At 40.8% G+C, this 14,841-nt stretch overlaps 2 protein-coding genes across 2 annotated transcripts; both read left to right on the top strand.

Annotated features, from left to right (window-relative positions):
• The first annotated feature begins 37 nt into the window (after positions 1-37).
• ASCL3 (achaete-scute family bHLH transcription factor 3) lies at positions 38-5,099 on the top strand. Its single transcript, XM_067296101.1, has 2 exons — positions 38-2,854; positions 4,207-5,099. Exon 2 carries the CDS (start codon positions 4,212-4,214, stop codon positions 4,764-4,766), a length of 555 nt encoding a protein of 184 aa, XP_067152202.1. The 5' UTR covers positions 38-2,854; positions 4,207-4,211; the 3' UTR covers positions 4,767-5,099.
• Positions 5,100-7,730: 2,631 nt separating this feature from the next.
• On the top strand, positions 7,731-12,888 carry C4H11orf16 (chromosome 4 C11orf16 homolog). The gene is given in 6 exon segments (XM_067295525.1): positions 7,731-8,033; positions 8,820-8,979; positions 10,632-10,860; positions 11,603-12,213; positions 12,215-12,265; positions 12,742-12,888. Coding segments are annotated over 6 exon segments (1,449 nt in total). The 5' UTR covers positions 7,731-7,782.
• Positions 12,889-14,841: the final 1,953 nt, after the last annotated feature.

Here is a 14,841-nt window from a genome sequence, read left to right as displayed (position 1 = left end):
TCCCTCAGTACCCTGCATGTAAATTCCATATATAAAAGCATTTCTCTGAAAATGCTTCAGAGTAGAAATATGTAGTGTTGTTCAGTGCTTGAGTAAGGGAAAGAATGGCTCACCAAATGGCTGATTGAAAAAAGCGTTTTGTGATCCCTGACTTAAATTTAGCTGTGCGTATGTAGTTGTGGCTAATTGTCTTACAACAGTTTTAAATTCCAGTGTCAAAGGAAATGGTATATAGTACAGTGCTCTTGGTTGGGAATGCCAAGTGCAGTTTTGACTTTCTTAATCAACAGCCTGGGGGACTGGATGGGTGTGGAAAATAAACTGATTGTACCTGTGCAGGTAATTCTTTCACACCAGGGATGGAAACATAGCTGCCCCATAACAACATTTGCAGTAACTAAAACTAAAAACTGAATTAATTTGAACAGAATTTTAATGGATGTCTTTAATTGGTGGGGGCGCAGGATTCTTTCTTTAAATAAAAACCAATAAAAAGTTGATTGACAGGACAAGAAATCCATGCTTGGGTTCAATTACTGTACTCAACATCCAACCTGATGAGTCAAGAATCAATTATGACAGTGATGCACCTAGGATCCCCTAAAGAAAAATAATACAAATTCTTTGTTGTATGCATGCCTGTCTACCAGTTCTAGTAGGTGTTCAACTTTTTTTTAGGTTAGGTGTCCTATTCCCTGGATCAAATATATGGTGATGAATATATATAGAGCTACTATATAGATTCATTGCCCCCTACTTTGATTCTAAGTTTAAGCAAAGTTTTAAAACATTTGTCTTGCTACCGTTTGCTCCGTGTTCTCAATTTTTTCCTTGTAGACCTCTGTAAAAACTTTCTTTAGAGGCCTATTAGAAAGTTTTATACCCCTTAAGATTAAGGGAAATTCCCCAAAATTAAAGTGGGCATAGTGAAGATTAAATTTGAGGATATTAAGCTGACTGCATGTGTCCCCACCCCTATTTTGGAGATAAATCCATCCCAAATTCCTTCTAAATCAATCTGACTTTCTGCATTTAAAGTGGAGGCTATGAAAATGTGTTTGTTTATGCACTGATGTTCCAGCTAAAATGTGATATTGGTACTAGTATCAAACTCATTTATTTGGTACAGGTATCAGTAGCTCGTTTATCATTGTTAATATGCAGTAATACCAGCTTGAAAAAGCTGTAGACAAAGCTGCAAAAGCTGCTGCAAATCAGCTGAGTCTTTCCATTTCCTGGCTTAAGCCTAGAGGCTGGTCACAAAGGGCAGTGCAGCACACTGCTCTGAAACTGTCAGGAATGCACTTCTTCCCTTCGAAACCTGAAGAAGGTATCTGAGCAGTTTCTTCTCCCCAAATGGCATGAAAAAGAAGGAGTAAAGGTTAAGGCTTGGACTCAATATTAAGGTTTGGGATAGGAACACAGAACTTCAAAGTAGTTGAAGTAGATCTTGTGACACGGTCATAAAATCCAATATCGATTTAATCCATACTCTTACTCAAATGTTGATTTGTGTGTTCACTGTAATGGTAAATTCTTCACTAAATTCTAGCTGATTGTTATATTTAGACATTAAATTACAAAATTCCAATAAATGTCAATACCACTTTAGCAAACTGCAAAAGAATGCTAACAGGAAGTAAACAAAATACATTCCTGATTACTTTCTGAGGAAATCCAGTTGTGTTCAATGGAGTTTTAAAATTTCTAGTCCTCACTGCCAGGATTTGTTGCCATTATAGGTGTGGTGTGGGTGGAAAAGCCAAACCAGAAATGAGCAGATCTAACCATAAGCTACTTTGCATGTTGTCAATTGACTATAAATTACAGTAATCATTGACTCAGCAGAACAAGCTACATAATTCAGGTAAGAGACTTGCATATTGCTGTATCTAGCAATAGGTCTTCACTGAATATCAGTGTTTCTGTAAATCACTTCTATCAGCTATTCAGTATCAGTACTTCTGTAGCTTTTTAATGACTTATGTTTAGTATGACCTATTATTTGATTAAATATGATGTATGAAAAATGGAAAATATTAACTTATTTTCTTTAATATCATTCAGATATTATTCATCAGTCTTAAAATAGCACGTCTTGTTTCCTTGGATTTTACTTTCATCTGAAGATTGGTGAGTCTGTAGTCTAATAGGAAGACAATTCTAGCACTTGAATTTTGCACTTTGTGCAGACAGGTGGCAGATTTTGTGGAATGCTGTTGTGCCGCAGAAGTGTCAGTGCTAAGCAACCAATGCTGCAAATATCGCTTTCTGAGGGGGGGTTGGTTTTTTTGCTATATAAAACCACTTTTGCTATAAAGACTTTTTTGCTAAATAACAGACTTTATTCTGTGATAATGTCTTTACATCATGTTACAGTAGAAAATAAAAAGAGAATAACCCAACATATAATGTTAGTGAAGGGAAAGATGACTGTCTACTATTTTCCTTTTATAATGAGTATATGTGTTCACCTCTGATCTTTCTGCATGCATAGTAATTTATAATGAATGTGTGTTCATGCTACTGGCCTGCCTACAGAAGCATCTGTTTTTAAGATGTATGTGACTCTTGTATAACCACATGCTATAAATGAATACTCAACTCACAGGATTTCTGTATTGAGATCCATTGCATTAGAAAAATGGATGACACTGAATACAGATGTATTTTGATGGAATATGGTATGAGGATAGGCCTGTACTGAGTGACAATTCTTTCCCTATTAAAAGTGACAGGTATGAAATTATCAGAAGGCTTGTTAAATCTCTCCATGTCATTGTGAAGGATTAAGGGAATCCTGTTTATGTTGTGGAGCTCTGGTCTGAACATTTGAAGCTTTGTTCAGGTTCTTGTAAGTAGTGGAATCCATGTCTTTCTAGTAATCTACTTAATGTTCAGGTGTCTTTTCCATTACAGGGGGTGTAGTAAAACCTAGGTGTTTTACAGAGAGCAATGTGTGGATGAGAAAGTGAATGGTAAGCAAGAGCATGTCTAGCTGGATTCTGTGTAGGCAGGTATTGCTCCCCATCAGGGAGGATGAATCACACTAGGTTTTTTTAAGTTAACATTAGCTATTTTACATGTATTTTTAAGTAGCTGTTAGGTAACAAAACCATCATTACGGTATGCTGAGATTTAGCTGTTACATAATGTTATTGGGAAGGCACTATAATATAGCTTCATATAAGACACTGAGAAGTTATCTTTCTAATAAATACATGTAATTTAAGTAGTTAATGCCTGCTATGCTGCTCTGAAGAGAGGGTATGTGTTTTTAGTGGGCCAGTCTGAATTACAGGTTTCTAGCAATGCTCTAAGCACTGTGTAGAATCCCTTCTCCTTAGTAAAATAGTTTATACCTGGAGGAATGTGATCAGGATGTGATGTTTTGGGTTGTTTGTTTTTTTTTTTTTTGCATTTAATATCAGCTAATAAATTGATCCTTTTGTAATCACTTATCAATAGTATCATATTTAGTATTTTATATCTGTGTTTAATATATAGGTAAGTGCAGGAATATGGGGACCCAAGGAGATACCAGGTTTAGCAAGGATTCATCCTTTAGCCTTTTTGTAAAACTTTTTATGTAGAATGGATGCAGTACCTGACAGGTATAAAATTGAGATCCCTTCCCTGCACAAGCTTTTCGTCTACATCAAATGATTAGAGAGGAAAAAGTAGTGTGCTGTAAAAGGTTTTTGGTAAGGGTAGGGAGTCTCTTACTTGAATTGTTGATTTGATTTTTTTGGAGGGAGGAGAAGGTAGAGAGAACATCTCAGATGTTGGCTCTTTTTTCTGGGGTGTAAGTTCTGGGTGCAAGTTTTAGTGGAATCTGAGCAAGCAAGATCTGTGTGGGAGGTATAAAGGAAGTTCCTCTTCCTTTCTAAATCTGAAGTCAAGGGAGACTTTGCCGTGTCCTTTAAGAGACTTTCATGGCTTTATTTTCTTAAAATCTGTAGTGAATTTTTATGTGTGTTGCTGTTTTGCACCCTCCTGTATGTTCAAATGGAACACTGTCTGCTCTATGTAATGATCTTCCAAGATCATTCCAAAATGTTGCAAATGCATTAAAAGTCTGTCCTGGAAAATGCCAGTAATGCCAAGTGTTGCTAAGACCAACTGAGTGGGGTTTTTTTTTGTCTTGTTTTGTTTTCTTTACTGTTCAATATGAGTTGTTAAACTTATGTAATTATACATCTTCAGGTTAAATGCAGAACCTGATGGATGGCAAAAGCTACTGTAACTTCATGGACAAGTTGTCCATCTGTAGTGACACTCAGCGCATACAGCTGACGAGGCCTTTCTGTGCAGACCCCCTGGTTACATTTCATGTGTACCCAGAAACAGCAAACCAGGTCACTTGCTCTGAAGATTTGTCATTCCTTCCTTTCATGTCGGAGCATCTCATCACGGAAAGCTTCTACAGCGAGTCCTGCACCCTTCCCTATCAACTGCCCTGTTCCAATTACAGCAGAAGTGAGTACTCCTACGGGCCAGCTTTCATCAGAAAGAGGAATGAAAGGGAAAGACAGAGAGTTAAATGTGTCAATGAAGGATATGCCAAACTGAGGCATCACCTACCTGAGGAATACTTAGAGAAACGGCTCAGTAAAGTAGAGACACTCCGTGCTGCGATAAAATACATTAGCCACCTACAGTCTATTCTGTACAGTGAATCTGCAGTGCCAGAAAAAAGGATCATGGAACCAAGCCAAGCACCCAAAGCAACTAACAAGCAAAACCAGTTTTTGAAGACTATCTAAACTCTTCCAAACAAAGCAAAAGTTTTCCTGTCCAGGAACCTAATAACCACTGTATTATTAATGGTATGCATGTTCTTGGCACATTTTAGGAGCAGATCACATCACACATCAGTATTTAACCCAAAGAAAAGAGTTTTAATTTCACAGATAGTAACTACAGTTAGCTATAAAAAAGACAACTGGGGAAATTGCATCTGAGTGGCTTAAGTTAATTCATGGAAATTGGAAAACATGTCTAAAATTGTTACCAAACCAAAAATGCATACCTGTACAAGGAAAGTAACTATATACCATCACACCCTGCATGATTTAAAATAAAATACACTTTTTCCACTGGTGAGACTGAGCTCCTTTTGTTTTCAGTGATGTTATTGGTTTACTCCTACATGCGGTTTCTTAAAGATTTTTGTTCTAATTGCCAATGTTTTTCCTACAAAACAAGGAGGACTTTAAAACTCCTTAGGAATGTTAGAAGCAAACAGAAAGGATAAATTGGTTTGAGGGAGAGGAGGAGAGCAGTTCTCCAAAGCATGGTTACAAGCTTAGAAAGAGCATAATGTCTTGCAAGTGTAATTCTATCCTTTTCTTATTCACCAATACTTTTATTCATTAAAAACTTGGCTTGTCCTAATTTCTATTGAAAACTGGATTCTTCTTCAGCTCTTGAGTGCCCTTACAAGTGACTAGAACTGGTCACACAGTACACAGTGTGAAGAGGGTTGGCAGGAGCAGGACTTGAAAATTATATCCTGCAACAGAAGTTCTTCAGCACTTTCACTGATAATGGTTGAGGTCTGGGGTGGTCTTTTTTCTCTCTAATCTGTTTCTTTGTGCTATCTTCTGACAGTTTCAGCCAAGTTATCTAGAGCAGATTTGTGTGAAAATGGTTACGAGTTTAGCTCATAACTTGCAAAGCGTTCTGGACATTTGCTATATGTAAGGGCTATGTTTTATTGATATTAAACAAAAATGCAGCTGACAGCATGAGAGTGGTTAATGTCTGGGTGCAGCAGAATGTAGAGAAAATGGTGACAGTCTTCTGCTGCTTTATCCTTGTCCCTAAATGCAGCCAGTCACCTCCCCTGTTCTGTTCTGTTGCTTTTATAGAAGTGAACTGAAAAATGCCTACAACATGCAATTAATCCCCTCATGCACTAGCATTTATTAAGGAGGAAAGGGGGATTAGAGATCACAGCAGAGATTAACAGGAGAATTCCTGCATGATATTCTGGCATTTTTTGATATTTGCTTTGAAGAAAAACAGGAGAATTCCTGTTTTTTCCCCCTGTTATTATGAAAAGGGAAAGTTGGTAAAGTGATTTGACCCCAGTTTGTCTCAGCTTCAATCCTTCTGTCCACATTATAAACCAATGTATTTGTAACATCCTTTTTTTTTTTTTCTTAACTGAATCACAGAGTTTCATATAATGTTATTTTGGCCATGCAAAAAAATGCTAGAGGACACTATACCCTCTCATAATCCATTCTCTGCCCCTGGCAGACTTTAATGGAATATCTGAATCAATAGAATTGTGGGGGGGAGTTCAAAATTGTGTAGATAAGTGGTAGACGAATGGTCACCTCTGTAGTTGTGTTCCACTTGTTTTTAACCGTTAAGATCAACACGTCAGTTCCTGTTAGTGATGACTATGGCAACCTCCTTAGTAACTAGAGAACAGTGGCAGCAAATGGTTTCTTGCATCAAACAGGCAAAAGGGCAAGACTTCTGCATCTGGACCGTGTCCAAAGTGACAAGATTTAGCATTATCATTAGCTGGTAAGTTCAAAATACTGCTGTGTTTAAGTGCTTGGAGCTATCCAGAAAATCTCATAAAGTGTTACAGATTACCTTTGCCACTGTCCTGTTTTATGCATAAATAAGGGGACCTGGCTCTCCTCAGCAGTTACAGCACTGAAAACACTTGAAAATGGGCTTAAATGAATTGGCACTTGCATTTCTTTGGAAAGCATTACTGTTTCCAGCTTGTTTTGTTTAATAGTATGGGAGTTTGTGTAGCTGTGAAATAAGTGAGCATATTGTAATGATTTTCTCATTTAAAGACACATTTTGCACCAGTTAATCTACTCTTAGTTCTTGTTGGGTTTGGTGTATGAATTTTTTTGAAGTTGTATATAATAAGAGTTTGTGGAAACTCATAAAAATATTCCTAGTTCATACCTCTTTCTTTTTGTTGTCTAGGAGACAGAATAATATTCAAAGCTAAACATTTTCAAAAATGCCTAATATGAAAGCTTAAACTGTATTTCTTTAAAGTAAATTAGGCACTTCAAATTTATATCTCATTGAATTTCCATTCCAAATTTTACCATAAGCATGTTAAGCATCTCTAAGCAATATAAAAAAATGGGATGGAACCTTGTCTACTAAATTTTTTCAAATTAACAGAGATAGCATCACATCACGAACCTCACCGTGACAGGCTCTGAATAGGTACCACTTGTCAAATTTGAGTGTCTCTTTCTTTCTCATGGCAAGCCATAATCTTACTGTTATAAAACATGACAGGACAGCTTGAAGATCAAAATACTTCTTAATACATCACTATAAATAACACAAGTAACAGGCAACTGTAATCTAACTTTGCATTCAAAAACTGTCACGTTTACTCAGCTATGTCAATTCCAGCTGCAGTTTTTGCCATAGCTTGTAAAATAGGGAAGGTTTGGCTGGGACAGTGTAGAAAGAAGTTTTTAAGGAGAGCGTAGGTGTAAGAAGAGAGAGCTGAATGTTACAGAAGGAAACAGAAGTTGGAGGGAGGAGAGGACATTGCTTTTCTGGAGATCTTCATAGCATTTCTAGTTTCTTTGGGTGTTTTTGTCACTTTGCCATGTAGGGGGTTGAGAGACTGAAGATCACTGACACTGATGATATGGGTTCATCTGAAAAAAATTCCAGTCTGGATGTTTTGCATTCTTCCTTTTCACTAAAAACAATCAATTAATAAAAGTTGTTGAGTGCTGAGGTACACTGGAAAGCATTCGCTTGTGCTGGAAAATGCTGTGTTGTCTGTGTTCTTCTCAAGTACCAACAAATCATGATTTAGTTTTGCAGGTTGCTGCTCTTGCAGGAATGGCTCATTCAAAAGGATTTCTGCCTACAAATCACAAGTATTGCAGTGCGATGACAGCTCTGGACAAATTCTCATGCTACTGTGCCGTATCTACCGTCAACCCCTGCTGCAGGAACTCTTTGGTAGTGCATGCTGCCTGGATCACCAAGCCCCTCACCCCCGGAGGCAAAATTAAGTGCTCATTTGGATCTGTGATTTGTTCCTTTTCATGATACCTAATAGGATAAAACAGACTGGAACGTGTCAGATTAATAAAATCTGACCACTGTTTCCCCCCTCCTCCCCAGCAGTTATTCAGATGGTATTGACTAAAATGATTTGCTACCCTGGAGATTATGAAAAGCAAAGCCTGGAGTAAGCCTGCTATCAAAGAAACATGCCTCTAGATTATTCAGATAAATAACAGCATCTTGTATTAGCAGCCATCTTCTGTGAAATGGTTCCAGTGCTTTGTGCCAGGGATTTCTTTTTGTTTTGAACCTGAACTTGTCATCAACCAGCAGCTTTATTTTTTACTTTCCTACTTTTCTGATGTTCCCTGAATTAAATGCCCGGTGATAAACCATCAGCCATAGTACTCAGGTGCATCCAAGCTGTGCTCTGTGCTGCAGACATATCCTCTCTCTCTCCTGCCCTTAAGGGCTCCTTTGGCTTGCCGTATAAATTGCAAAGTGGCTAGTGCAGGTTACGCTAGCTAGCCCGGGATTCCAGCATCTTCCTAGCATGCTTCCTCTAGACCCCGAGCCTAAGAGGTCTGCAAAAACAGGCACTGGTGCTTTTATTTCAAGAGCAGGGAATTCCCCCTGCACACTTAAGTTTTCTATTTCTTTCTACTCGCTGTGGCCTGCGGGAATGCTACAAAATCAGGTGCAATGATCCAGTTCTCAAAGATTGTGAGATTTCTTCACTTGACTATAGAAATTATTTTCTCTCAGAGATGACCCATTTTCTTTTATTCCAGGTGCCAATGGATTAGCCGCCGCCTCCTTTCCCCTGATGCAGCATGGAAGGGGCCGAGTGTGCCGGTGAGATCAGCTGCCTTGGCTAGTAATGTCCCTGTTCTGGTGCGAGGGGAACACGATGGATTTTATTACCGTGGTACAGTAAAAGAGGAGCTAGAGGTGAGTGACTGTTGCTCTGCGTGGTCATGTTGGTATTTGCAATACAGTGTGCATAGTGGGAGGCAGATCTACTCGTTGGAGGAAACATGTGGGTCAGCCAGTGAGCTGGGTAAAATTCACTGTGACTGCATGTCCCCTTGTTAACACTCACTGCATCTCTGAGTGCTAGAAAAGACTGAGCGTGGTGGACCTAGTCCACCAGCAGTCACAGGAGCTATCAGAAGCTCCGTACACATCGTGAGGGGTTCAGTTGCTGCATGAATTAGAGAACAGATCAAAAGGGCAGCCTCTGTTCGTGACTAGTGCATTAAAAACCCCGTAAAGGGACTCCTGATTCCAAGCCATCCTCACCCGCTGCTTGACGGCGTGCTGGGTGAGCCTGTTACAGCTGTACAGCACAGCCTCTGACACCAGCATGCTGGGACGTTCAGCTCCCTGCTCTGCTCAGCCTCCTTGCCGGACTGCGTTTCTGTGAGTTAGGCGGCTTGTGTCAGGGATCGTTGGCTTGTGCAGAAGCTGGCGGGCTGCCCACCTTTGTACAAAGAAAAGCAGCTGTTTGTGCCACAGGGGCTGCCAAATCTCTCTCCTTTAAGAGGCACCAAGCGTGTCACTATTTCTGGTTTAGAGACTTCTTAAAGAAAGATCCTGCATGCTTTCATCAGGCTGGGATGTCGTGACTGTTGTACTCCCTGTTGGGATTCTCTGTCCATCATGTTTCTCTAACTCAAAGTGGGCTTTAAGTGTTGGGTGCACTGCTGCTCCCCTCTGCATCTCCTGAGCTCAGCTAGGAGATCTTTGCTTTTAAACCCAAGGTTTATTGCCACCAGTTCTTTGGTTTTGGGAAGCTTGCCTTTTGCCCCTCTTGAACATAACCCGTGAGTGTCCTCGAACTCTCAGTTCCTGGTGAGAGCTGCATTGCTGTGCACCTTGCAAGGACAGGCCATCTGTTCCCGTTGGCGTGGTGCGTTCAGCCAGTGTTAGTGTTGTTGTGAACAGTGTACCAGCTACTGTTGTGTATAGACACATAACCATCAATAGCAGAAGAAAAGTGTAAGCGTGTTATGTATACACTTCCAGCTCGAGTCAGCTACAGACCGATGGCACGGTGTCTTTTCGGAGATGTTAGTGAAAGCTTTAATTCGCTAGTTTGTTAGCACTTCAAACCTAACAGAAAAAAAGCCTATTCTTTCTGGAGAACAAGGCAGTGCTTCATTTCATTGTTGATGGAAAGCCTCTTGACAGGCCTCGGTTTCAGTTCCTCAGAAAAGCAGCGAGTTAACATTGTATGTAGTGAGGAAGGACTTGGGCATGACTAAAGAACAGGTTTGAACAGGTTCAGTGTCCCTTGTTATGTGATGCACACAGTGAGGTTGCGAAATCCAGTTGTTCTCATTTGGTAGCATTTTCTTTTGGGGAAGAAAGTACAGATCCTGGCTGTAGTGAATGTATAAGGCTGCTTATAAGTACTCTCCATCTGCTATCCAGGGAGCATCCCAGAGCTCTCTCTGGCTGCCTCGATTCAGGACTAATACCACGCGCTGTTTAGTTAATGTTTAGGCTTGCTTGGTGCTCTGACCCAGCCTAAAAAGCCACAGAATGGTTTGCTAATGAAGTGTTTTTCAGAGGAGCTCTTATTTTGTTCCTGGTAACAGAGTGAAAGAGGAATGTTCCTGGTAGAGTTTGCCAAACCACTTGTGGCACACGGAAAGTGTCCAGTATGTGTGCAAAAAACAATCAAGGATGATATTCTGGAATACGTGAATGGTATGAAGCACTCCTTACTCCCTGGAGATAAAGTGCTGGCCCCCTGGGAACCAGACATGGTGAGGTACGGCCCAGGAACTGTCCTCATGGGCGTTGAGACACGGGATCCCTTACGAGGTAAGGAAGATGCCGACCTGTTCTTGCTTGCCCTGCTCGGGAACGTGAGTGAGGCTGTCAGAATAAAAACAGTGGTGGTGCTGAAGCACAGGTGAGCAGTCCATGGTTTGTTGTTTAAAGCTTCCAGGAGCTAATGTGACCTGCTAACAGATACCTGCATGCCACCTTGCTAGTTTACCCCTAAGGAAGCTGTGACCTGTAAGAACGTCATCTTCCGCCTCCACTGATGTGTTATTTCCTGCGTGCTCGAACGAGGGTGCGTCTGTTGTGCGAAGGACAACTGCCTTTTCCCGAGGGATCTGAACGCAGCAGCTCTCAGGAGGCACCTCTGTGCTAGAATGCTTGTGTTTTACTTAATGATACACCCCGGGGGTGATTTTATCACCCAAGCATGTGATTTCAACAGCTCGTTCATTTTCCCGTGCTTGACAGTCAGGCTCCACTGACTTATCAAAATACTGGTAAAATGTTCTCTGAGCGTTACTGCTAACTTTGGCAGCAATAAAAATTACTCAGTCATCATTTACTTGCTCATTTGATGAAAAATTGTGAGGAAAGATGCTGCCAGGCGTGTCGTTGCGCTGACAGTGTCCTAGCTGCCACGCCGCCTTCGATGACATTGCGATGAGGTGTTGCAGAGTGAGGGGGGATCGCTGACTCCACTGCTGACAGGAGTGGGAAGTATGTGTGTGCACCATGGGCAGACCAGCTGCTTACAGCTGCTTACCTTTTCTCTCAACAGCCTCAGAAGATGAAGAAATTATGGTCCAGTTCTGGAACGGCAAGAAAGCAAAACTCCCACTAGGTGTGGCTCTGTGGATCCCTCCTAGCCTGTGGGAGAGGATTGTAGAGATGATCCACATGCCTTTCACCAGCAGATTAAAGCCCAGAGAAAATCCTGACACTAACTCTTGTATTTTTTCCTGCAGTCCTGTAACAGTCCTGATCCCTCTTTGTACTGTGGATAGCCTTGCTAAGCACAGCTTGCTCTGCTCGCTCTGCTGGCCACATTTTCACTGTCACTGTGGTGGTATATGCTGCTCATCAGTACATGCAAGGTGCATTTGCTGCTGCCATCCCCATACTGATGGCTGGTGGCCTCTTCCTTCCCGGTCTTCGGTCCTTCAGAGAGAAAAGGAAGAGGCAGAGCCCAGCAGCAAACCCTCTTCACTCCTTCTAGCCCTGGAAGGTCCAAAACAAGAAGGAGCAGCAGCAGCTGCTGCATCTTCCCCCTCTTCTGATTCAGAGCATGATCTGGAGCTATTCCCCACTAAAAGCACTATGATGGACAGTGCTGTTAACATGGACTCCAGTCTTCTTGAGAAGCCCAAGCTAAAGGATTCTGCAAGACCAAAGTGGAAATATTGGAAAAGGAGCCACCACAAGTCCCATCCCAGTAATTCAGGTACCTTCAAACAAACGAACGAACGAACGAACTCATAGGGAAGAAGCAACCAGAGGGAGATAACCAGTGTGCTCTGGTGCCCCCTTCAGCTGGGCAGTCACTTAGCCTGTAGTTAGCTGGTATAGATATTACAAACTTGCATATCAGCCTCTGATACAATATATTCCCCTCTCTAACACTTCTCCTGCATGCTAGCTCTTCTTTTGGTAACTCATCCAGTGGAAAACTACCAGAACAATGAACCATATTTGGAAGCATAGACATGCCACTCTTGAGTTCCTTCCCCATCATCTTCCCATACGTTTTATGATGCTTTATTAACTTTCACAGCTAGTCTATGCAGAATAAATCACTTGAAAAAAATTCCTTTCAGGCTTAAAGTGCATTTTCTTCTCATCTTAAATGAATGTTTCTCAATTGCAGTTCAGGTTTTATTCTTCATAAGGCTTAGATGTATATAATTTTACTCCCTCCAGGAATCAGCACTCACAGCAGCTCATATACAAAGGGCGAGCTGGAATCCAAGGCCATCGCTGTTGTGGACAGGTCCTGTGTTACCCCAGCTAATCAGAGTGCGATGTCTGAAATCATCAAGCGGCCTCCCAGAGGGCAACTCACAATGAAGGAAATCTTAACCTACTAGGGTTTCAAGCCATCATCAGCTGTAAGGTAATCTGTATTAATACTGTATTTACTTAGGCATTTCATTTGTTTGAATGGAAGAAATATTCTTGTTAACTGTTTGAGGCTTAGCTGGAAAAATACATCATTGCCCCAAGCTGATTGTTTGCTAAAGCCATCCTCAAATTTGTGATGGGGAGGGAACTCCTCTACTACTACTAGAAAACAAAAACAATCAGATAAACAAAAAACCCCATCTGTGTGAGTATTCAAGAAAGACTGCACCTTCAGAAACTAGCCAAATGCCCACTGACATCAACCCAGTTAAGCCCCATGGGAAGTGGGGACACCTACATAAGTGGCCCTAAAACTAGACAGCTCTGACCTTCAGCAGCAATAGAACACAACAGAAGAAAACTTATGTGCAGTAACTCCTAGATGCGGTCTGGAAGGGTGCTGGGCTCTGTTAGTCAAGCTCTGATAGTCATGGCCTCTATTTCTGAAAGATAAAAATACCTATTTTTAGCACGAGGTTTTTACCAAGTGTCTTCTCTTCCTCCCTGACAAGCAGCAGGCAAAAAGAAGATTGCTACTTTAAAGGTAGGGAATACAGAATAAACAAACTGATTCACAGCTAAGAACAAGGCCCAACACCCTCTTTTTTAGGCTTTTTTTTTTTTCCAAACACGAGGCCCCCTCCTGTTTTAGAAAAACTTGAAAAAAATCAAATAGAACATGAATGCCAAACAAAAGCATGCACTGAGCAAAGGAAGGAAAAAGCTAGCGGGAAGAAGGGGAACAGGGAAGAGAACGGCAAGCTGAACAGAAACACTGCTCTGCACAAGAGCACCATAGGTACAACAAATTATACATCTTAAATCATGTATTAGTTCCCTGTACCTTCATCTTCTTGCTACTGCGAGCTGCCTAAAGAGTAAAACTTTGAGCTTGCTAGACTTGCACAATTTTCTTCAGGAAAAGATTAATCTGCTAACGGTGTGACTTAGTGAACAGAGAATATACTGGAATATATGCTCTACTCACAATTATACACATTAATTTTAAGCAGAACCCTACAAACTTATTAATTGTATGTTTCCTATTTTATTATTTAAATGATCATAATATATGCATGCTATACGCTTTTGTGACTAATTCACTTTTTCTAGGAATGTGCAATTTCTATGTCAGTTTGAAACTGCAGACAGACATCCTGTATGTTAGCAGGTGTCGTATCTGTGCGCTGAAGTGACATGCTTTGCCTTTTGGTAAAAACGAAAAAGAAACCAGACTGTCTTCGTTCTAGCCCAAACCCTGCAGCATGAATCACGATAATGGACACAACATGTCCATACAGTAAGAGGACATACCTTAAAAACACTGAAGGCCATTTAACAGGAATAAAAGTTTCTGAAAGTTACATAGCTATCCCTTGAGACAGCTGAAACAGAGTTTTGTCTCCTAACACAGACTGCATCCACAGCAACTTGATAATCTTTTGAAAATACGTAACACAACACTTGTAACAAACAAGCAAGGTTGGAGAGTTGGCTTTTCAGAAGTGCTCACTGCTTGGCTAATGTCCTCCCACTGCGATCAACAAAAAACTCCCACTAACTTCCACAGGAGCAAAGTTTGGACAAAGCCTAACAGCTTCTGAAAATCCTATGGTCTTATCATAACGTATTTGTATTTCAGCAGAATAGTTTGTACTAGTACAGAAATTATGCCATTATTAAAATTATACGAGACAGATGAACCTATTTTACAGCCAGGAAAGCAGAAGTTAGACACTGATGCTTTTTTAGAATAGACTTCTGGAAGATTTCTTTCCTGTCCTCCAGGAAGGTTTTGCAGCATCAGAAAAACAAAGAAAGATATGAAAGAGCAAGACAGAGTCACAGAGTCAAATGATAAAGGCAAAACAACTGGCACAGGAGAGGACAAACTTGAGG

This window comes from Apteryx mantelli, chromosome 4 (genome assembly GCF_036417845.1).
Source record: "Apteryx mantelli isolate bAptMan1 chromosome 4, bAptMan1.hap1, whole genome shotgun sequence".
NCBI classification, from domain to species: Eukaryota; Metazoa; Chordata; class Aves; order Apterygiformes; family Apterygidae; genus Apteryx; species Apteryx mantelli.
This window is presented reverse-complemented; position numbering and strand designations above follow the sequence as displayed.

Coding starts and splice junctions, on each gene's coding strand:
- ASCL3 (XM_067296101.1), top strand. CDS start 4,212: ATGCAGAACCTGATGGATGGCAAAAGCTACTGTAACTTCATGGACAAG.